Genomic DNA, 23,626 nt, shown 5'->3' on the forward strand with positions numbered 1-23,626 from the left:
ACAGCAGCGGCAGCTGCCACCATATATCTTTGGGCCTGTTCACTTTGATGCTATTTTTAAATATACCACTTTTTTTGGTAAAATTGCTAAAATTTTGGCTACTTTTAGTTTGTTGCCAAATTTGGTAAATACATAAGAAGTCCTGCCAAAATTTTGGCAATATTACCATCTTGCCAAAATTTTAGTATTGCTAAAATTTGATAAGGTTTATTTTGGCTGCAACCTAAACATGCTCTTCATTGTATTATACTGTGGCTGGCTGTCAACTAGCAGTACCGAACAGACCCTGTATTTCTAACGTCGGTAGTTCTGCCGGCTTGTGATTGGTGGATGTGGCAAGCAATAGTTTGTTGACACGTGTTGCTTCTCCTCTCTCCCAATTTGTGTGAATTGTATGACAAGCCGGTTCAAAAAAAAAGAAAAATAAATAAATTCTAGAGACTATTGAGTGTCAACATAACATCCAGATCCTTCATATCCTTTCAATCTGGTTTGATCCAACAACCAACTCAATGAAAAATCTAGGAGCGAACTAAAGGGGCAAAATCCACCAGGAACCCAAAAAAAAAAGGTGTATCTACCACCTCTCAGACAGAAAAAAGTCCACCTGAAACCAGAGCCCTATGGTAACCTCGAGCTGCCGACACGAGCGATCTCGAGGTGGCTTGTTTTATCGTTAAATGAATTTTAAGTCTGATTTATATTTTAGCATATTTACCCTTTTTTTTCATAAATTGAATGGTCAAACATCATGTTAAAAGTCAACGGTGTCCCTTCATCCAAAAAAAAAACTTAGGTAAGTATGGTAAACAATCTAGTAACAACGAATCTGACAGCCACCTATCCGGATTTGTTGTCTTAGGAATTTAAAATGCATTAAAAGAGGTCAGTTTAAATGTTTTTTCTTTAAAAATACAATCTACATGTTAAATTCAAAACTAAAACCCCACAAGAGGTTCTTCCAAATGTATGGTCTTTGTAGAAATTTAATTTGAATTGAATCAATTCTCAAATAAAATGTTTTAGAATGGACTGCAAAGATGACGACGCCAACAAGCAGGTTAGATTTGTTACCCTATGAATATCATCAATTTGTTGTAGGTTTGGTATTTAGTACCGATCTAGTACCAACAGGCATAAGACTTAATACCTAGGAGTACTACTTATATCATACCATCGTACCGTTCCAGAACAGAAAACCGTGGTATAACAGCCCCCTTAATAGTTTTAATTTCAACACAAGCAAATCTGATTCCAAAGTCCGCTGGCGGGTGTACTCGTTCATTTGTTACTGCCCCCATTTCCAATATAATACAACAGTGAACCGAATGTACACGTACAACAATGTTGACTATAGTTGATTGTAACTCTACAAATGATCGTTACTTGCTGTAAGCTCTGCCTTTTGTGTGTAGGCAGGTAAGGGGGGAAAATAATCGGTCATCCAAAATTACTGGATCGTTGCATATGTTTCTTGTTTCATTTTCATTAAGTTGCTCTCTATGTCTCTTAACACAGGTCTATATCTGCATAAGTGATGGCAACAGTTAAATTTCACCAAACAGAGGGGAAAATAAAATGCAGAATCGGACAAACAATAATAGTATACTTACAGGCGTGCGAGGTTATTCTGCGCTTGCACCGCTTTTCTGAGTTCAGCTGAAAGTTTCATTATTTCTGCCGACAACCCCTCGGATCTGCTCTGTTCTTTGATGAGCTGATCCTGTAGACAATGAAATATGCAGTTGTAAACCAATGACATGACAATAAATAGATTTGACTAGTCATGGTATAGACAAGAAAATATTCTCGACAGCTCCAGCAATCAACCTTTAGGGAGAGATTCTCAGTTACAAACTCTGGCGGGACTGAAATGCTGGTCTCGTTCTGCCCATCTGGCTGGATAGTGGTATTACTTGTTTTCAATAGAGTAGCTTGCTCAAGTCTTAACTTCTCTAAGTGAGAGCGTAGCTCTTCATTTTGCTTGAGACAATCTTTTACCTGGAAATTGTGATTAATTGAACACGCAAGATGCTGGTATCATCCATAAATGATAAATGTTTGTCTCTCCATGCATGAAATGACTGATAACAGCACACCTGGTTTTCCCATTGCATTGTAACAGCTACAGCTTCTTGGTATGAAGTAGACAAGGCTGAGTTCTCCTCAAACAGCTTTTCTATTTCTGATGATTGAGAATCAATCTGTCAAACACAATCCAAAACTTAGCCAGCTCATTGGGAACTTATTTTGTTCAAAGAAAAGGAAGGCAGCATCAAACACCTCCATTAACAACTTTTGGCGGCTGCCCTCTAGCCTCTCAACCATCAAAGCCATATCATGCAATTGGCTTTCAAGTTTTTCCCTATCTTCCTGCATAATTAAAAAATGGCCAGTACAGTTTAAGATTGATTCGAGCCCAGCAAGAAGATTACGGCGAACACTTAGCATTACAAGTTTCTAATCACCCCTGAAAATTTTGAATTAAGACAAGGGCATTCAGGCTTACAGGTGTCCACCTAGCCTGTTGTAATGCAAGATCTCATCTCAGTTTTACTTTTGAGTCCTTGATAACTATGGACTAACACATGAAGTATTTACCTTGGCAAAATCTTAACTCATGGAAAAACAAAAAACTTGAAGTTTGTTCGATACATTACCATTGAAAATGCCTTGCGTGCAGCAAATTCAGAAGCTTCATCTGCATGGTAGGGGAAACTTATTTCATGCAGTTTACCAGTAAAATATGGAATATCTGAAGGAACGGAAAGCAGAGCAGCATGACAAATGTGGAAGTAAAAGACTATGCTGAATGGCACGTTTACTAGAGATAGAGTACCCTATATGAAGCTACAAAATATGTTTCATACGCACCTGATGCTTTCTTCGTCAAGGCAGCAATTTTTTCTTCCAACTCTTTCTTTTCCGCAACCAAGGAAGCAGCACGAGACTGTTCTCCAGTTAGCTTTTGTTGCTCTTGTTGCCTTAATAGGGACTCTTCAGAAAGTTTCTGTTGCTCCTGCTGCCTTAGCAATGATTCTTGCTGCATTAACCATTTTATATGTTAGTTTGCTTAGATAGAATAATCAATAATAAGGACAAGCATAACACTGAAGCAAGACAAAATGACCTACCTTCAGCTGAGCCTGCAAATTTTCTACCTCCTTTTCCATAGCAAGAATGTGCTCATTTGATACACCAACTGGAAATCCAGTATAAGAGTTGCTCATTACTTGCTGCTGCAGGGTATTTAACTGTGCTCTCAATGATGCAGAGTCCTCTTCTGCCTGTAAATCATAAGATTAGCACACTAATGATATGACTAAGGATGCACAATTTTTCAAAATACCCTGTATTGCTCCTCTTCTGCCTCCTTCAGTCGTTTCTTCATGCTCCTTAGTTGTGCGAGAGCATCCTCCTACTTAGCATACCAGGTAGAAGTGATGATGGGGATTAGACATATCAGAATCGTGAATACCATAAACACGAAGACAGTCAAGTACCTTAGCAACAGCTGCGGCATCTTTCTCCAAAGAAATGTCATTCACAGCCTTTTTCAAGGAGGGTACTATATTCCGCTCCTGCAAACAGCGAATTAATCCCCAAAGTAAAATGCGTGCAAAATGGAAGCCATATGCATCAAACTGCAACACAAGTACCAAATTAAAATGCACAATATGAAACTCACAAGGTCGTTCAAGCGGTTAACGAGGGAATCCTTCTCGACTTCCTTCTCAGCAATCTAGACGAAGCTATGCTTTGTTAATATTACTTCATCCTTCAGGTAACTGTACCACAACAATACTGAACTGCAGAGAAAATACCTTGGATAACAGCATTTGGTTTTCCCTCTCCAATGCTATGTTCCCATTTTCAAGTTCTCTAACTCGACCAAGAAGCTACCATTCATACCAAAAGCCTTAGTTATAGTCTAGAAACAACATGAGAATTTGGATACGTACTTGCAACGATCAATGTTCATCCGAACTATTCGACACAAAGGAAAGGGGGGCAAACCTCAGCTCCGGCTCCTGGGTTCCCTACAGAAAACAATCGCCATTAAGCCCACAAGATTAGCACTGAACTACGAACTGTTCCAGGGGAAGAGAGGGATGGACCAACCGTAAGGGTCGACAAGGGACGCCGCGGCGGCCGGGTTGTGCTGCTGCTGCATCCTCTCGGCGGCTCTCTTCTGCCGGATCTCCTCCAGCTGCCAGACAAACGCGCACACAAACCCCAACACAAATTTGAGCCTCAAATCCCAGATACAAACGAGACGCGGATCTGAAACGCCTCGCGTCACAGAGAAGCAGGAGGGAGAGGAGAGGAGAGGCATACGGTGCGGCGCCCCCGCGAGGCGTGATTGGCTTCCATCTCCGGCGACCGGCCGACGAACCGGTCGGTTTTCTGGAAGCTCGGGATCCGGAGGCGCGACGCGAAGGAGGATGGCCGATGGCGGGGGCTCCTCCGGTATCGCCTCGATCCTGTGATGCCCGGAGAAGAGAAGGGGAAGAAACCCAAACTCGTGGGCCTAGCCAACGTGTTGGCCTTCTAGAGTTCACAAGCCGGCCCGTACGAGCCCGATCGGGCAGGTTATTCAGTACCCCCATGCGTTCCAAAATGGAGTAACACAATCCTGAACAGGCATTTTATCTATGTACATAGTTAAAATTAGTTTTTTCATCCTAAAAATAATCCAATCCTAACGAAGAATTTGAACATACATTTCATATCTTGTCTAGATATTTAGTCTGAATTGTTTTTTCTTCAACGGAGGGTGATATATGAACACGACAATGTACTCACTCCGTTCCCAAATAATTCATGCGGATACTATTCAATTTAAACTTTAATTAACTGTCATTTTTATAGATAATTTATAAATTACTAGAAATGTAATTATATCATCAAAATGTGTGGCATTACAAATATAACCATCAACCTTTCTCAAATTTTTTTCTTCTTATTACGTCGTGTAATAAAATTCTTTTCTTGTAATATACTGACGTGCAATCATTTTGCGCGTTCGCGAAAAATAACCATCAACCTTTCATTTATAGTAATATAATCACTTAAAACTTTCATTTATAGTAATATAATCACTTAAAAGTGATTTATGGTCAAAGCAGGATGGCTCTAGTAAATTGTGTCAGTTATTTGTTTTAGTTGTGTCAGTTATTCAAGAAGGAAGAGAGTATTATCCACTCCAGTCAAATCTATTGGGTGCATTGGTGGCGGAGAAAAAACATTCACACACAAATTCAATTCATAATTAACAGGACTTGGACAAGTTAGACAGCACAACTCAAAATCAACGATGACTTGGACAACATATGCAGTGTAAAAGCCCAAATTTTAATGAACAAACCATCGAGGTAGCAGTCTGCTTTACATGTCCACAAACGACCATGGTCGGGCCTTCAGCTGCCAGCCTGAGCTGCCTGATAATCAGGCGTACCATGCAAGCACACCGAGCTCACGTTACAGTAGGCAGTTTGGGCAAGTTACACTGGATTTTTCGCTACTTCTTCCTAATCGGAGCACGTTCTCAGACATGACATATCTTACACGCCCTCGTTTGGGCCAACGAATATATGTACAGGATGAAAGAATATTGTACAGGTGAGCGGTCAGTGCCGCTGGTATTGCAACGGGACGAGCCTAGCGTTAACGGCTTCAATGTATGTGCGCAGGCGGCGTCGATCATCTCTTGTTAGGGACAGAGCGGGGTTCAGGGCGAGTGACGGTGCCTCAGTCAGGAGAAAGCGCAGCATGGATACTGCCTTCGAGTACAGCACCATGGCAGATGCTGATTTCCCCATCATCTCATCAACCTGCAATTTAGCATAACAAAACACACAAAAAGAGTGGGATAAGAGTGCACACCAAGCTTTCGTTCTGCTATGTAAGACAGTGTGCTTGATATTGACTTACACCACCATGTCTTCCCAGGTTAAGCGCGGTCTGAAATATGATTTCTATCGCATCTGGCATTTCTGTAGCATCTGCAAGCATAAGCTCACAATCAGCAATTCAGCATTCAAGAAGTTCAACCAACGATTTAAAGCTCCTAGGCAAGGTAACATACCAATTGTCTGTCCTATAGTGTTGGCAAGTTCTTCAGCATATTCCATTTGAACCAAAAACTGACTCTCTATCTCCATGCATGTATCATATAACAGTTGAGAGTTTGCAAGCAAATGGGGAGCATTTGAGCCAAAACCCTTCGCGGTGACATCATGGGAAGGACTCTCTCTTGTGGCAGAAGATGCATAAGAAGTGCAGATGTAAATTGCTTGCTTCCAGGTTGCAAGAACAACTAGCTGAATCGAGAATCCCTCTAAGTGCTTGGCATCTTTAATCTACAAAAGTTTGAGTGGTTGATCAGCAAAACAAAAGCATGGTTAGCATTTGCAATTGCATAGATAAAGACTTGTCTCAGGCAGATGAATGAAACACAAGACCTTAGTTTATATGGTAAATAAGCTTCACTACAATGTTTTGGACAGAGAATCCAAACATATCAAAAGGATGAGAACTTTGGTCAATGTTAAACAGAAGGAAGTCAAATAGGAGGCAAGGAAATTTGAGTCCACTGAGAAGAAAGTTACCTTTTCTTTCACCAATTCTGCTATGGTAGACGCATACTGCTCCAATAATCTAACCCTGGTCAGACAATCAGATGGTGGTTGATCCATAGCATCGTTGAGATCTGCAGATCCTTGTGAAGTACCAGATACTGGAGAGCAGTGACTGTCCAAGCTACCAGTTCCACCAGATTGCTGTCTGTTAATTGCCATGCCATGTATTGGCCTTGGTGCACTCACAGCAGTTAATAACTTCGGTGGTGAAAGAGAAGAACTGTCAAGTTTTGATGGCATGGTGCGCTGTCGGGAGTCATTCATCGAAGAGGAGGATCCCTCTGGGTGCACAAAGACATATTCCTGATCTACAAACTCTAATGAATCAATGATAGGGGAATCTACATTTACAAGTAAGGAAATAACAAATTTAGTAAGAACTTTTTCACAATTATAATGAAACATGTGATAGTCACAACAGACTGCAATACCTTCTGGATAACCACCTTTAGGGTTGTGCCCTTCATCACCCTTGTTTTCCTTGATTCTCCTAGGATGGTCCAGGCGTTGACTACTAGATGCGTAATTATTTCCCCTAATATATTTAGAGACCAGACTTGCATGTTTCGTTGGACTCTGACCTGAAGTTTTATCAAGCCTTTTACTCGTGGCAAACCCATAGGATTTTATTGCACTCTTACTATCAGAAACAGGACCTTCATCCTGTCCAGTTGACTCATCATCCAAAGGAAAAGGCATACAATCTTCCTGAGAACTTTGGCTTGAAGGTCTCGTAGGACTGCTATTAATGAATGGAAAGCCATCTCTTATGTCCGATGGTGTCCGGCTGTCAATGCAATACAGAATATCAAACATGTCACGTGATGCTGTAGAAGTAAAACTATAGCAAAGAATATATTACCTCAAGGTTCTCTCCAAAGCATGTTCAGCGAGAAATGGATGGTTCACAAACTCTTCAACGGTAAGGCGTTCCACTGCATTAATATTGGCACAGAATCATTAAGTATTAATTCTCACTTGTAACGTCAGCATAACAATAATCATGTAAAGTGATAGTTAATCTGCTACTTTTGAACAAACTTAAGTTGCTTTATAAGTGCGACAGCCCACAGGGTTTCAGGATTATGACAGACAGTAAGCAGTGGTATAAACTGATCGAGTGAAGAAACCATACAACTGCAATGGCTTCTAACACATTGTTGATCAGATAAACTACTGCGAAGCAACCAAATATATAAACTTCCTTGGGTGCAGCATAGTTCATGAGTTGTGTCCTGCTGCATGCCATGGAGTGTAACATATTTCCTGCAACAGCTTTATACACGCAGAACCTTTTTTTTTTCTAGCACGAATAAATCTCTAAGCTGTCTTCATGTAAGACATACTGATTACAAGACTACATCTAGAAGGTCACATGTGAATAATATAGGTGAGAAAACAGGGACTAATTACAATGTCACCCACCCAAGTCTACTCTTGCATGATAGTCATTCATGTTTTTCTTTGGCGTAATATCAGTCATGTCACAGTATAATTCTGGAAAATTTTACCCTTCCTGGTAAGGATGTAAGAAAAAATAATGACATGAGGAAGTCTTATGAAACTTGTTTTTATATATAACTATACATAAGTGTAGCAGAGGATTCGTACCTGAATTGATTCGCAGTAACTTTCTGCATAAGTCAATGCAGCCATGGCTCAAGTCGCAATCAGATGGAAATCGTATTTCTCGTGTATTGAGTATATTTCTCAGCAACTGATGGGAAATAACATTTTTCAGTAGTAGCCTGATTTAATAATGCACTAGAAATCAGGTCATGTGGAAAATTTGAATAAACCTGGATTTGACTATCCCCGGTAAAAGGAGGAGATCCGGTAACAAGTTGATATAGAATTATACCAACACTCCACAAATCTGCCTGTTCTGTCAGAAATCGGGCATGAAGCACGAGTCAAGAACAGGTAAAAGTACATGATAAAGCTCACAAGGAAGCAGAAAAAAGCCCTGACCTTTGCATCATACTTCTGAGCTTGCATGACTTCTGGAGCCATGTAAAGCGGTGAACCGCAAAGTGTTTCAGCGAGAGAAGAAGGTTCTAAAAACCTGCTTGCAAGAATAGAAAAGGTAAGTACATATTTCTGATACTATCCGCGTCTAACCCTCCCACCAAGCCTCACTTGATCCAACCATCGATGAATGAGAAGCAGAGAGAAAGCTGAGGTGCCAATTTTGTCATGGCTGTAATTAAATATGCAAGGAAGCAGAGAAACACAGGATCAAGCACAAAGCAACATGATCTTATTCTCTTTCCCTGCACGATACTTATCTAGTTGTCCTCAAGAATGTTTCGTACTTAGCTTTTATGCACAGATTTTTGTGTAAAACTCTGTGTGAATTCAAAGGACATTACATTACGGAGTAGGACTGTTCAATAAAAAAAAGTAGAATTGAGTGTAGAGAATTAATTGGACTCAAGATAGCTTTTTTTTTTGTAACAATGATAGCTTAATTGGAGTAATACATATGCGACATAGGTGTATTGGTACATGAAATATTTTTTTGTAACAATGAAGGCATGCTGCAGTTGTGGAGCCAAATCCTGAAGGGGGCCTAAAAAGTGATGCACATAATATTTCATTCTTTAAATGGAATGTCTCTAACATCTTTCAAGACATGAAGATGAGACTTTCAAATGATGCACCTTTTCTTTTGAAATAGTGCAAATTGACTGTATTTTTTTCAGAACTTCTTGAGAAGTTATTCCATTTTAAAATGCACAACACCGTTTCTTTCACAATACTGCAATTTCATTTCAGGTAGGAGCGATTTCTACAGACCTATTAGGGGATTCTTAAACCAGGTATCAAACTCATTGCTGATAAACTCAATAAAAAAGGCCATGTGGAAAATAAGATAATATAACTCCAAAATAAAAGCAATCAAACATAAGTAACTTACTTTGCAAATCCAAAGTCCGCAATCTTCAAGAGGGAATTTTCATTATTTGCAACTAGAAGAATGTTCTATTTGAACAGCCACAAATTCAGGATAGAAAACAAAACAAAATGTCAGGAAATTCCGTTTCTTTCATCAATTCTTTGTCATTAAATATGAAGATATAATGGAAATATCCACTCAATAACAGTAAATTAAATAATTTAACCTGTGGTTTTAGATCTCGATGAACCACGTTGTTTTCACGCAGCATCTGCAGACCAGATGCTGCATAAAGAAGAGAATGTGATTTTGGCTCTGGGGAGAGATAAAGCAATAAATAGTGCAAGACACTGAGGTTCTGAGAAAGTGCTTGCCTAGCTGCTGGATGAAATGCTTAGCAACTGTTTCAGAAACCCTTTTATGCTGCTGAAGGTATGAGTGTAAGTCACCACCTCGACAGTACTCTAATACAAGATATATTTTCCCACCATCCTAAAATCATCAAATAACAAAGAGATACGCAAATAATAGTTAGATATGAGAGTGAAGAAATAATTATGTCCAACAATCTCCCTAGAGGGAAGCTTCCCTTTCGTGGAACACCTAGAAATATTAATATCGGAGGCATAATTAAACATGTTAGGTATGCTTTTGAACTCTAAGGAGGGAACAACTAATGGTATAGTTTCCTAAATTCCACCAGAAAATATATCCAAAACAAACAAGTTACCAAATTTGGAATTTTAATGTTTTGCTTCCACAGCCAGCGAACAAACATCCAAAGTTAAACAACTTACGCTATGGTACTAGCATTAAGTTAAAACTTTGCATAGTATCACCACCCAAATGAACGTCAAGCCCAATGAGTTCTCCTTTGCTTGAGGCATCTGAATACCAAGAAAGCTCAGAAGAATTCAACTAAAAGAGAGACTATAAGAACTCCCGATTTTATTCATCCGAGGTTTATAAACAGTCGCCGTCCGCATGAAATCCTAACAAATCGAACGCAATTGCGCAAAATATAAACAGTAGAAGGGCGTTGATCCGAGGATCGGGGTACCCTGATGGACTCGTGGAGGGCGATGACGTTGGGATGACGGATGCGCCGGAGGATGTCGACCTCGGAGAGGAGGCTCTCGCGGAGCTTGCTGCTAAGCCGCTCCACGGCGATCTCCTTCAAGGCCACCTCCGTGCCCCGCGTGCGGTGCTTCCCGAGCCAGACCCGCGCGTACGCCCCCGACCCGATCTGCCGCACCAGCACGTAGTCCCCTACCCTCCGCACGCCGCTTCCTCCCCCTCCCCCGCCGCCGCTCCCCGCGGCGCGGTCCCCCATCCCCTCTGGTCCCGCTGCCTGGAGCGCAGTTCGCCGCGAAGGACGTGAGCTCCGCCGCCGCCGGGAGAGATGCCGCCGCGGCCGCGGGGAGAAGCAACCGAATTATCTCGCCGCGCGGAACAGAGAGAGAAAAGGGGAGGAGGGCCAGGTCTCTACTCGCGGCGTATGGTTATCCCTTTCCGCTGGTTTTATAAAGATTCCTCCGTCTTTTGCAAGATTCTCCTGATGTGCCCATTTATTTTGGCCGAAAAAACGATATAGTATCTGCATCATAACGTTTTTAAGTACTACCCCATAGTAGTCGTTTACAATAATGTTTGAGTCAAACCTTGGGAATATAAATCATGAATAACTTTCAAGTTGTTGAGTTTAAAAAATATAAAAATTATATATATAGATTTGTCTTGAAAAATACTTTCATAAAAATATACATATATCACTTCTCAATAAAAATTTTTATATAAATAAGAAGTCAAAGTTGTGTTTTAGAGACCGTGTCACTCTTCTAAACGACTTCCTTTACGAGTACGGAGGTTCTAGCATGCTTTATTGTTTCTTTTTTTTCTCACAGAATTGTCCCATAATATTCAGTAATATTCAGGAGTATGGAACAATTTGACATTTTGTGTAGCAATAGTAATCTGGTCATGGCAGCTGCGAAATTCTAGGCTTGGATTGAATCTTTGTGTAAGTTGGATTTCTCCTGAAATCAGTTTGGCATATTTTTGGTGTAGTTGGTGCGGACCGGATGAAGACAGAAAAATGCCATGATGCGTCGAATGGGGGGTCAATTGCTACCACAAGCAAGACGACGCATCACGTCACAGCTTTGCCGCTGTTGCGGCTACTCTCATATAGAAAACCTAAGTCCCAGAAGGCAAGTTATTTTCTATCAAGTGGCACACAGGATGACAGGAATACAAGGATACAATGATCATTTTTAATTGGAAAAGGAGCAGCAGCATGCCAACAAAAATGGTTGTGAAACACCAGACAAGATATCTTTAAAATTGTGCCAAACTCGGGAAGCAACAGTAAGCTTTACATTACACAGGCTACATGAAAAGACAGCATTGGTAATCACTTCAACTGCCGCACATTTACAATTCCCAGATATGATGCATTACAGTAACTGATGTCTGATGGACACTCCACAATTGTGAAGGAGAATTGCAATACCAGTGTACCACCATAGCAGAAAACAAGAACCACCCTTGTCTGTTCAGTCCTTCGTAGTTTTGGAGCAAAAGATAATTGCGTTACGTAGTTAGTTCCCCAAGCCAAGTTCCCTGGGCTGTTAGTTGGCATTCTATTGTCATTGACAACAGCGTGGGAAGAAATGACTGTCATTCCTGGAGCCTCCAGCCAAGTTCCTTGCATTGCTGTTCATCAGGCTGCAGAGTATTCGGTATGGCACCAAAAACACAACGGGCCGTTTCAAACCCAGAAATCGCATTATGAAAAAATGCCGACGCCTCCTCCATGTTCTTCTTCAGTTCATCTGGAGATATATACATGAAATACTGGGGAGAGGGAGAATGCTGCTTGATAGACATGATTGGTGCAATATCAGCAACCCTGACAAATCTCTCTGTTGCTGCCTCCCAGGAAAGCTCATGTCTCAGTTCCTCTGACAGTGGGATTGGCTCTTCAGCCAATGCTTTCATAGTCAATCTCACAAACTCTTTCTCAGTATTGTACATGTGGCAGTTAGGAAACCTTTTGAAGAATTCATTCGAAGGATGGTTTGCACATATCACAATTTTCCCCATCGCCAAAGCTTCTGCAGTTGTCGTGCATACCACATCTGTGGTGCTTGGGTTTATGAAAACCTTGTAGCTGAAAAAGAGATAACAAAATTCAGTTAGATCATAAGTAAATCAATAACATAAATCACTTCTAATAAAAACATAGCCCAAAATACAATCTAGCAGCTAAATTGCTTGTGAATAACATTTAAACCATTACTTTTCTGCTAAGTACTCACTCATGAAATATGGAATCTCCATGGTCACGACCAGGATAGACTCGAACATCAAGATTTAGTTTCTCGGCTGATGCTTTAACCTCATCAGAATCTTCTCCACTGCCATACAGCTCCATCTTAAGACCAGATAATTCCTTCTGGTGCTTCTGAAGCAGCTGGAGTAGTTCTGTATAACCTTTACTCCAGACCATCTTTCCAATATAATATGCACCCTTGAAGAATGCTTGTTCTCTTTGAGATATCTGCTGATGCTTCAGTTTACCAATTTCAATAAATTTTGGATTTACTCCATGGACATTGCAAACTATTGACCTTGGGACTTCCTGAGTTGCTGCTGATAATCTTATAACCTACAAAAGAAATAACAATGAAAGATAAAAATAAAGCACATGATTACATATCAAATTATAGACGGAAAATGCCATAACTTGATAAGAATAAATTCTCAAGCTCTCATTATTTAAATAAATATGGATACATTACAAAGGTTTTTATGCCATTCGGCATCATACTGTGCATAATATGTGGAACATCCTTAACTTGACAAAAATATTCAAAAAATGGCAATATTTATCTGGTCACTATGCGAACATGGTGATTCCATGCATGATGGAGGCATATCACAGCTGTTCATTTCATAGACTAATGTCATACAGCAGCTGGTAATGAACTTCTAGAAGTTAGGCAATGTCACATATGTCCAAAGAGCAAAGAATCATATCCATGTTAAGAACATATTTTGCCATCAAGGATGAAGGGTATTACTGAGACAGGAGACTTATAAGGTTATATGAAGCAAATTGAGATGTTCATAGTTGAACTACTGAAAAACTTTAAAAATATGCAAACCAGCAAAATAGAATAGAAAAGAACTTTAAAAACATGCAAACCCAGAAAAATATAATAGAAATTGAAGGTGCTAACCTTATGGCAGTAGATGTCAGTGACCCAGGAATTGATATGTTTTAAGAGAAATGCATGGATATATCCATTTCTCTCTCTCTTGACATACTCCAAATAGTTGGTATGAACAACACCTATAACTTTTCTGAATTTGTTTTTCCACCTTCGTCCATGATGGTACCATGTAAGATGCTCTGGCTCTTCAAGAACTGCAATGTCTGCTTTATCATCAGATACAGTCTGGGTGATGTCCCCAGCAGGTAGAATGCTTCTTTTCTCCGTTGAGAACTGTATGGGGAGAAAATATGTCAATCAACCTCATTATGACATCACAAGAACATCAACCACATGACCACCCGCTCAACTTATACTGGCCTTTCAAGTTTTATAACACTCAGTGTCTCATTTTCTGCTCACTCCACTACCATAGATATTTCTAGTAATTCTTGTGTTGAAGGTACTAGATGCATGCATTTTTTTTAAAAAAAGAACCAACTTCTACGGTTTATTGGATTTGCTTCTCAAATCTCAACAAGAATCAGAACATACAATCCTGCTCCATTTTAGTTTTGACACTAACATGAGCTAAGAGCAACGTGTGTAGTGTGTACAACTGTATGGCCAAGCAATTTAAACTCAACTGTGTGATGAATTTTTGCGAACCATGGGAAAATCAGAAGCATCATATCAAACAAGCAATAAATTGACATTACATTTAGATCATGATAATATCAGATAGAACTATACAGTACTTTGGAAATTTTGGTTTACTTTACCTTTCCAGGATAGAATTTTATCTCAAACTTCGGCAGCAGCCCAATTCGCTCCTCGAGCCACCGTCGCACATAGCCTTCTTGCTCCCCGGGCACACTGAATTTCATCTTGTTAGGATAAACCAGCAGCTGGTCCCCCTTCGAAAGCCATGGAACCACCAGCGTAACCTCCCAGTCCCCGGCCTTCGCAAGGTAGGCCGCTCGGAAGAGGGGGTTGACGGCAGTTCCAGTCATCCATGGCAGGCTCGCCGTGGTGAATATGGCGATATGCTGCTTCCTCGCCATCGGCACCGAGACCACCCCGACCGCACAAAGCTGCTGAAATGACCAACAAGCACCACCCCACCAGCCCTTAAATCACATCGCCAAAGCGTATCATTACAAGTGGCCAAAGAACAATGCCGGCATCCCGCAAAGCCGTGCCATCATTTTTCCCCCTTATCCCGCCCATACGCATGGAGAATCGAATCATCTCTTGGGGATATTTTTTTCTTTAAAGAAAAACAGAGAATCCAGGGAGCATCTAATTCGGCGCCCACCAACATGCAGCCGTGATTCACGAACACTCGGGGGCTAAAACAGAGAGATCCAGCATGACCGCAGCATCGATCTAATTCCAACCCTACCCACCGGCGATTCAAACTCAACCCGCCCAGCTCGAGATCCTAATCGCGGTTCCAGGACAGCGCGCGGGTGGGAGGAACCCGGCGAGGGGAAGGGGAGGGGAGGAGCTGGTTACCTGTGCGATCGGCGCGGCCGCGGATGTGGATGGGAGGAGGCGGAGAGGAGGGAGAAGGGGGAGCCTGGTGCCGTGGAGTGGATGGCGTTTCAGGTTTGGCCGTTGGGTGTGGAGGTTGCCGTCACCGCTCGCACCTCGCAGTCATCCCCAACGGAACGGCACCGGGGCCCGCAGGAATCTGCCATGCGGGCCCAGATTCCCCGTGCGGTTGGGCTTGGGCCTAGAATGAGACGTGAATCTTTCGTCTCTCCATCTATTCGGTGTCTGTCTCTTGGGCCCTCCGACACATATCTTTTTTTTTATCTTTTCCAACCCATAACTTCATCGTTTCGTTTGTGCTTGTATTTGTTCGTACTGCTTAGGGTGAGTTTGAGGAGGAAGAGATTGGGAAGATACGCAAAACGAGGTGAGCCATTAGCGCATGATTAATTGAGTATTAACTATTTTAAATTTGAAAAATAGATTAATATGAATTTTTAAAGCAACTTTCCTATAGAAAATTTTTGCAAAAAAATACACCGTTTAGTAGTTTGGGAAGCGTACGCGCGGAAATCGAAACAAACTCACTCATTTTCTTCATCTGCCGAACGCAACAAATTAAGAAATTATCTATAAGTAAAAAAATTATGTGTATGTACTTAGTGATTCTAAAGCAAATAGTATAAAATAAACTACGTAAAAAACACAAAATCTACTTCGGAAGGTATAAGCGAAACAATAAAGCTACAAGAGTTCCTTCAAATTTGAGCAAACTTCAAAGCAGTGAGTTGTTGCTCTATGGCAAAATCATACGTTTATATTGCATTTTATAGAATATCTTGCCATTTTGCAGCAAATTAAGTAATAGTTTTGATAAAATAGTTACCCCTGTTTTTTAATTCCTATCCTAATTTTGTCTTTGAACTTAACACAGGTGGTTTGTCGCTGCGTGTTAGTGTGGTGTTAAGAAAAGGAGGGACTAGGTGCAATGTCCTTTGCAATCAAACTCCTATCAAAGCAAAGCTGTCCTACCTTCACAATGAGAGTGACAGGAACAGCAAGTCGTGTCAAGTCCCCCTGCCGCCCCATATTTCAGCAATTATGGAATAAGGAGTAGAATTTTCTTGCCTCTATGTTCGGTGGATCTCGCATTCTGAAATCCAGCAACTAGTAGCAGTCTAGCAGTAGTTTTGGATAACTCAAAAAGTAAAGTACTTCTTGTTAGAATTAAATTAGCTAGGTCTAATTTAACCATAATAAATTTTATGGGTCCATAATTAATATTAAAATATTAATATCACCTTAACAACCAACGAGACCAGTATACCACCTCGAATTAAATACCCACTCCGTTCCAAAATATAAATATTTTTAGAATAGTGCAAAGTCAAATATTTTTTACTTTGACTATTAATAGAAAAAAATAAAAAAAGAATCAATCATGTAAAATTGATGTTACTAGATTTATCATTAAACAAACTATCATAATATGTAACTCTTTTTATTTAAAAAATCTTACTTTTATAGATATTGTTGGTCAAAATAGTATCTCACAAATTATGTCAAAATCCAAAAATATTTATATTCTAGGTCAAAGGTAGATAAGATCTTCCTCCTTGTCTCTTTGGTTCCATTTCTAGTTCTCCTTGGGTAGACTCTGTTGTTTTGTTTATGTGTAGCTCAGGCTTTCCACGGTTTTCTTGGTAGACTCTGTTGTTCTGTTTTTGTGCAACTCAGGCTTTCCTCGGTTTCTGGGTATTTGCGCACATGGGTACTCGGGACGAGCAAGCCTCCGGAACTTTGTCAGCTGGAGTACCTGCATAAATAGGCGGGCGATCAAGTTTCTGGGAGCGCTTATTCGGCGCGACTGCTTTGCTACGTCTCCATTGCTTCCTCTGCATCACCATGTCTGGGGAGAACGGCAGGAACATCGACACCAACGTCAACCCCAACACCAACACCGTCTCTAGATATGGAGTGTTCTCTGAGTATGTTGTTATATTCACTTTAGTGTTAAATATGTTATTAGACGATGCTATTCATGTTATTAGCGTGTTCATGTTTTGTACTATCAGTAGATTATCCTTTTATTGACATGCCATATTTAGCATGTTACATTTTTGAATTAAAATATACCGAATTATGACTAGATTTCTAACATTGACTTCAGCAGAACAACCCAAGAGGGTGTGTTTGGATAATGGATTATAAAGAGTGGAATTGAAAATGGAAATGAACGAAAGATTGTGATGAAATCCCATTTGATATCTTCGTATCCGAGACACAACAAATTCTACTCTGTATTTTTCCAAAATCTTTCGTCTTCGTTTTTCTTTGGAGGTGAGATAAATGGATGGCTAAGATTAAAAGTTATCATTCATAGGGTGGCATTGGATGACATTTTCATAACCCATTTTCTAAACATGCCATAGTAGCAAAGCCCTTTTTAAGGTCAAGTGTCTGCAGATTCTGAATTTACTACTACTAGAGAATTTTGCCAGGTGTAGGAGTACTAAAACTCTTGTTTTCTGTTTCATGCTCAGATGGGGAAGCTAGGAATCCTAGGAGCTTTGAGGAGTTGTTGAGGGAGAATCAATTGAGCGCTGGCCATGGAAGTCTAGCTGTAAAACTGAAACACGCTGCGGTTGGAAGCTGATAAAAGAAAGTTTCTGGTGAAGACATGTGCTTGAAAGAACAGCGTCCTTCTGTTAATTGTGGTGAGGGAATTAATTATCCAGCAGTGTTAGTGGCATGTACACTGCACACCACCACCATCATCTGCTTCCTTGCCAACATCGAGATCTTGGATCATAAGCATTCATCGCTGTCCTTTTCCTTTCAACAAATAAGAAACTTCTGCATCAGGGCCACCAAGATGAAAACGTGACAAAGTCATGGTCTCATGGACCCCATGTCATGATAGGGCTGTTTTAACAACCTGGGTACGGTAAAGTCGCCATGGAAGGATCCGTTGTTCGATGAAAGCTCGTAGCCTTAATTAACTGGATTGTTTCGAGATTGACAAAAACAGGTAATAGTACTCTAATGCTGAGTCTGACTCTGAAAGCAAGGTACTGCAAGAGCCAGAAGAGCTTGAGGTTTGGTAAATGGACTGAAAGTCACATAGGAGAAGAGAGAAAAAACAATCCAGTTATGCAAAGTCGTTCTCAAAAAGTTATGCAAAGTCCATGATGAAGAAACTCTCTCCCTCTTGTAATGAAACAAGAACACAGAAATGCACACGCACTTTATGATACCATGATCAGACAAAAAGAACTGCCTTTTTTTGTTTTTTTTTTCCATTCATTTGACACCTATCTACAAGCAAAGACAGAAACTTGGACTCATTCAACCATATAGCCTGATGACACATACTACTTGGGACAACATGTTACACTTCCAGTTTCAGAGACAGTTCAGGAACAAATCAAACAACAAACATATCAAGCACATAATGGCCCCCTTCTTCCGACGCACTTAGCATCGTCACCACCATGTAAACGAAAGACGCGCAGATTAATCCTTCGCCTCGCCTCGCCTTGTCACATGACAATCTCGGGCTTGAGGATGCTGGACTTGATCTCCTTGTGCGGGAGCACCACGCCGCCGTTGCTGTAGACCTCGTCGCAGACGTGCACGTCCTCGCCGAGGATGGTCATGTTCTCGACGCGCGCCCACATGCCGACGGTGGAGTGCCACCCGATGATGCTGCTGGAGATGCACGCGTGCTTCTTGACGCGGGCGCCGCGCATCACCGTGCACCGGGACAGCCTCACCCCGGCCTCCACCACGCACCCGGGGCCAACGGCGACGTCCGGCCCGATCAGGCAACCCTCGCCGATGACGGCGGTCTCGTGGACGAGCACGTTGCCCAGGACGTGCGCGCCCGACGCGAGCTTGGCGGGCGCCTTCTTCCTAAGCGAGTCGAGGTACAGCCTCAGCCCGGTGATGTAGTCCCTCGGCTGCCCGATGTCCATCCAGAACCCAGGCAGGACCATGGCGAACAGGCCATTGTCCGCGGCGATGCGCGGGAACACCTCCTTCTCGATGGACGTGGGCTTCAGCTCGATGCGGTCCAGCACCGACGGGTTAAGCAGGTAGATGCCGGCGTTGATCTTGTTGCCGACGAACACCTTGGGCTTCTCCACGAAGCGCTCCACCTTGTCGGTCTCCTCCTCCATGACCACCACGCCGTACTTGGAAGGCTCGTCAACCTGCATCAAGCAGCAACATTTCTCAGTGCACTGATGGTCTGACACTTTTTCCACGAATGCCAGATTCTTCGGTGTCTCGTGATACCTTGGTGACCATGATCGTGGCCTCGCCGCCATGGGACTTGTGGAACTGGATGAGCTCGGCGAATGGGTACTCGCTGATCACGTCGCTGTTGAGGACGAAGAAAGGGTCGCCGGAGCCGTCAGCGAGCTTGTCGCGTGCCAGGGCCAGCGGCCCGGCGGTTCCGAGTGGCTCTGTCTCCTGCGAGCAGGTGATCTTGATACCAAGCTTGCTCTCGAAGTCCTTGAGAAAGTTAAGCATGACCTATGATTTTGGCAAAGTAAAACAGTGTGCATCAGTAAGATCTCAGCAACCGACAGAAGCACGATGTTCAACAGCGCCCCATGTGCCATGATATGTCAGTTTACCTCGGGCTGGTAATTGATGGCCAGAACAACTTCTGTAACTCCAACTTCTTTCAGAGCTTCGATCTGGTGAGCAGTGCATTGTAAAATCAGTCCAAAGATGCATCGAGAAATGATGTATCAGTGCAAGTAGCAACAAGTCCTTTTTCTTCTGAAAAGAACGACTAAATACCAGTCTGAATCAGATCTTTGATCGGGACATGGAAAAGGTCGAATATTAGTTCACTTCGATAGGAAAATGGAGTACTAATTGTTTACTACTCCCCCCGTCCCAAAATAAGTGCAGTTTTGCTCTGTTCATGTTCAACTTTTGACCATTCGTCTTATTTAAAAAATTTTTATGATTAATATTTTTATTGTTATTAGATGATAAAACATGAATAGTACTTTGTGTGTGACTATTTTTTTTTCAAATTTTTCATAAATTTTTCAAATAAGACGAACGGTCAAACGTCGAACACGGTTCCCTACGACTGCACTTATTTTGGGACGGATGTAATATCAATTTGTCACAACTATTTATGACTAGAATGAACAAATTCAGTGATGCAAATAGATGCTACTGTTGTGAGGAATCAACTCATATGGATCGATCCATCATAAGAGACATGACTAGAGTGTGAGGCCAATAACATCAACTGTCTACATCTTATCCCCAACTCGGGTAATGGAACAAACTGACATTTTTCATCTTGCATTACCATTTCCCCAAATAAGTTCTCCATAACTACTCTATTGTCATGCCTGACGAACTGAAAAGACTGTATTGTGAGATAAAAAGATTGGAGTATTTGTGCTGACCTGATGCAGGATCATGGGCTTGTTCCCGAAATCGACGAGCGGCTTTGGCACGCTGAGAGTCAGCGGCCGCAGGCGAGTGCCGAAGCCTCCCACGAGAATGAGCGCCTTCATGGTCGCAGCCCTGCTAATTCAGCTCCTCCTCACCCTGCGAAAAATGCAGCAAGCAGCATAAGAACGATGAGACGATCTGATCTGATCTAATCCAGAACCCGCTTAATGCCCGCGTGATCACGGAGGCCACAGTGCGGGAGTCGGGACATGCCCCTGAACTCCAAGACCCATCCGCCCTGTCTAGTACGCAGATGCCATGTGTGATGTGTCCCAGGACAGCACCCATGTCATGGCATCTGCGCCGCTGCAGCCGCTGCAGAAGCGGCAGAATTCTGAAAGTACAGGTAGCAAGAACGCGATACGCGTGCGTATACAGTAGAAATCGGACTGAAAGACGGCATTGGGATAAGGATCGGCGACCTGATCGGCTGATCTCTCCAAACCCCGTGCGGAAAAAGAGGGGAGATGGAGAGGGAATGATGATCTCTCTTGATCGGGTAGGTAACGAGGAAGACGGCAAATTGCAGGCGTCAGGAGAGATATGGCGGCCCGCCTCCTAATCTATCCATCCACCTAACCTTGCCGATGAACGCGTCGTTGTCCGCTTGTATTGAACCACTCTGCTTCCCACCGAAAAACCAACCTGCTAGCCAATAATAGATCTCGAGCCAGCACGAAGAGACGACTCTATCTATCTCTCCTGTATGACTTTTGTGGGGTTCTTCTCCATGGCTGGATCCATGATGAGGAGAGACGAGATAGAGATGACGGAGTGGTCGCGGCCATCGAGCACCCACGCCGCGCCGCGCCGGCACGCCCCCACCCTCCGACCGGGACACGCGAGAGAAGGACGAGAAAAAGGGAAAAAAAAACGGAGGGGAGCGAAATTAAGGAGAAAGGAATGAGCGGTGGGGCTACCACCCATTGCAGATCTGGGTGCTGGCCTTCTCTGCCGCTCTGCTAGCTCTTGTCTGTGGGCGCTGCCTGCGCGCGCCGCGGCAAGGAAGATCTCGCCTTTCTCGATCTTTACCAACGGAATTGCCATTCGCATCCCATATTCCCATTGCTAACTCTAACGGCACGAGCACGGAACAGGTGTCATGGTGACTCGACATCGATAAGCTACGAACAGAGATGCATAGCAAGTAAAAAACAGAGCAGAGACTCGGGCGTGGTGTACGCACCTTGAGGCAGCCGAAGAACTTGCGCCGAGCAGAGGAGAGCGGGCGTGCCGGGGTGGCGGGAATTGAGAAAGAAGAAGTCAGAGAACGAGAGAGAGAGAGGGGGGAAGATGATTGATGACGAGGAAGAAGACAGCGTCGGCCGCGTCGCAGAGCGGCTGCCAGCGACGCGGGCGCTCTTTATACTAGTAGCACTGCTTTGCCTTCACCCGCCTCCGATGGCCTCTCTCCCCTCCAGCAGATGCATGAAGTTGACGTGTTTAACACAAGTTTCGATCCTAATCAATCCCTGCGAGGTTGCGACCTGCCATCTCATCTCTTTCCTTCTTCCTTTTATCTCTTCTTTATTATGTCATCTTTTTGTTTTTTAGCACTGGATTTGCTGTCCCGGCTTAATCACAGCCCATTTGTTTATCCATAACAATAATTAAACAACAGGTGGCCCACCAGCTCCTGTACAGTGTGTGCATGACATGCGGGCCACCAGGTATCAGGTGTCACCCCTTCATCCAACACATGTTTTGCCATGATAACTTTATCGTGAGCACTGTGCTTTTGTGTTAGTAAAGAACCGGATAATCGGTAAAGGCGACGGTTAGCGTTAGTACTTGGTTTTTAGGCGCGTTTTTGGGCGGATGGCACGGTGGAAGAAGGCTCCTCCGACGATGGCGAGACGACCGGGCGGGAGACGACTTGACGTGGCTTCTCCGCTTTTCTCCTCGCCGCCGCGCGTGGTTTCGACGTGTTTTGGTGGGCGGGGCTTGGCTCCATGGCCAGTGGGCCAGCCGCCACATTTCTCGGTGGCACGCCAACCCCGTCAAGCCGAGAGATCATCTGGCACATGGCCTTTTGCCCCTTTTTTTTCTCATTTTTTTCTGAATCAAATTTAGACGTTTTATACATTGTTGGTAGGTACTACAAGCCTACAAGGGCACGAACAGGTCGTTCACCTCTACTCGTATGGAGTAGCCAGGCCAACATCAGGACCAAAGATCTCAGAACTTGACACCGTTTCCTAGGTCAACGAACGGGTACCGTCCCATTGTAAAAGAGCACGATCTTTTCTTCATGTGCTAGTGCTACTACATGTTTGACCTGGCTAGCTTCAGCGGTTGGTGCATTCTTCAACTTGTACAATTGGAAGCAATATTGCACAGAGCTCAATAATTTCTTACGCTACACAAACCACTAATGCAGCAAATGCTTATGATGTTCATGTACCTGCTTGTTGTACATTTGTGCATCTGCCCACTTCTGTTGAAAATGAACTGTCCATCTGCCTTTGAGTGGGAGTACGGAATGAATTGCCACAGAATCACACAAGCGCGCCCTCCTTTAAGTGGTACACAAATAAATCATGCTGCAGCTGGATCATGTCAAAAAGAGAACAATGCAGTAAATAGAGTTACCTGTAAATTAACGCTTTTAGAGTATGTTCAGATTGATGGCATTTCTAACTATACCTTTTTTTTTATAAAGTTGTTAAAGATGTGCTTGCATTTAGTTTTTAGCCAAACTTTGATAAACGCATAAGAAATCCTGTCAAAAATTTGATATTAATAAATTTTGATAAGATTTATTTTAGCTACAATCTAAACAACCATTTAGTTATCGACGTTCCAAGTACCAGCTATATACTGTATGCAACAGCAGTACTCCAAAATGGAAGAACGCATCGTTCATTCGTATTAGCTGTCTT

General features: G+C 42.6%; 4 protein-coding genes across 8 annotated transcripts; all 4 read right to left on the minus strand.

Annotated features, from left to right (window-relative positions):
* Positions 1–827: 827 nt before the first annotated feature.
* On the minus strand, positions 828–4,524 carry LOC127765233 (uncharacterized). The gene is made up of 15 exons (XM_052290090.1): positions 4,339–4,524; positions 4,123–4,210; positions 4,018–4,040; positions 3,825–3,899; positions 3,689–3,742; positions 3,504–3,581; positions 3,350–3,418; positions 3,135–3,287; positions 2,875–3,043; positions 2,661–2,701; positions 2,284–2,373; positions 2,100–2,204; positions 1,831–2,001; positions 1,614–1,723; positions 828–1,526 (listed from the first exon to the last, which is right to left on the minus strand). Exons 1-15 carry the CDS (start codon positions 4,372–4,374, stop codon positions 1,451–1,453), a joined length of 1,338 nt encoding a protein of 445 aa, XP_052146050.1. The 5' UTR covers positions 4,375–4,524; the 3' UTR covers positions 828–1,450.
* Positions 4,525–5,334: 810 nt separating this feature from the next.
* Positions 5,335–11,035, minus strand: LOC127767402 (serine/threonine-protein kinase ATG1c-like). Of its 2 annotated transcripts, none has more exons than XM_052292734.1 (13): positions 10,601–11,035; positions 9,915–10,032; positions 9,767–9,825; positions 9,562–9,626; positions 8,613–8,706; positions 8,441–8,521; positions 8,253–8,358; positions 7,504–7,576; positions 7,073–7,428; positions 6,612–6,949; positions 6,089–6,362; positions 5,935–6,005; positions 5,335–5,834 (listed from the first exon to the last, which is right to left on the minus strand). In XM_052292734.1, the coding sequence occupies exons 1-13, from the start codon at positions 10,871–10,873 to the stop codon at positions 5,631–5,633; spliced, it is 2,112 nt and encodes a 703-aa protein (XP_052148694.1). In that variant the 5' UTR covers positions 10,874–11,035; the 3' UTR covers positions 5,335–5,630. The 2 variants fall into 2 exon arrangements, with proteins under 2 accessions (XP_052148694.1, XP_052148693.1); XM_052292733.1 differs by having other exon boundaries at positions 6,612–6,982; positions 10,601–11,034.
* Positions 11,036–11,849: 814 nt separating this feature from the next.
* Positions 11,850–15,373, minus strand: LOC127767902 (digalactosyldiacylglycerol synthase 2, chloroplastic-like). Of its 3 annotated transcripts, none has more exons than XM_052293382.1 (5): positions 15,276–15,373; positions 14,540–14,854; positions 13,785–14,051; positions 12,861–13,210; positions 11,850–12,712 (listed from the first exon to the last, which is right to left on the minus strand). In XM_052293382.1, the coding sequence occupies exons 2-5, from the start codon at positions 14,819–14,821 to the stop codon at positions 12,220–12,222; spliced, it is 1,392 nt and encodes a 463-aa protein (XP_052149342.1). In that variant the 5' UTR covers positions 14,822–14,854; positions 15,276–15,373; the 3' UTR covers positions 11,850–12,219. The 3 variants fall into 3 exon arrangements, with proteins under 3 accessions (XP_052149342.1, XP_052149344.1, XP_052149343.1); XM_052293384.1 differs by having other exon boundaries at positions 14,540–14,887; XM_052293383.1 differs by having other exon boundaries at positions 14,540–14,851; positions 15,276–15,369.
* A 3,145-nt stretch (positions 15,374–18,518) lies between these two features.
* On the minus strand, positions 18,519–22,150 carry LOC127768168 (probable mannose-1-phosphate guanylyltransferase 1). Of its 2 annotated transcripts, none has more exons than XM_052293703.1 (5): positions 21,931–22,150; positions 20,696–20,840; positions 19,898–19,960; positions 19,554–19,793; positions 18,519–19,468 (listed from the first exon to the last, which is right to left on the minus strand). In XM_052293703.1, exons 2-5 carry the CDS (start codon positions 20,804–20,806, stop codon positions 18,797–18,799), a joined length of 1,086 nt encoding a protein of 361 aa, XP_052149663.1. In that variant the 5' UTR covers positions 20,807–20,840; positions 21,931–22,150; the 3' UTR covers positions 18,519–18,796. The 2 variants fall into 2 exon arrangements, with proteins under 2 accessions (XP_052149663.1, XP_052149664.1); XM_052293704.1 differs by lacking the exon at positions 21,931–22,150 and adding an exon at positions 21,167–21,592.
* Between the last annotated feature and the right edge of the window lie 1,476 nt (positions 22,151–23,626).

The sequence above is a fragment of the Oryza glaberrima genome, chromosome 3 (genome assembly GCF_000147395.1).
Source record: "Oryza glaberrima chromosome 3, OglaRS2, whole genome shotgun sequence".
NCBI classification, from domain to species: domain Eukaryota; kingdom Viridiplantae; phylum Streptophyta; class Magnoliopsida; order Poales; family Poaceae; genus Oryza; species Oryza glaberrima.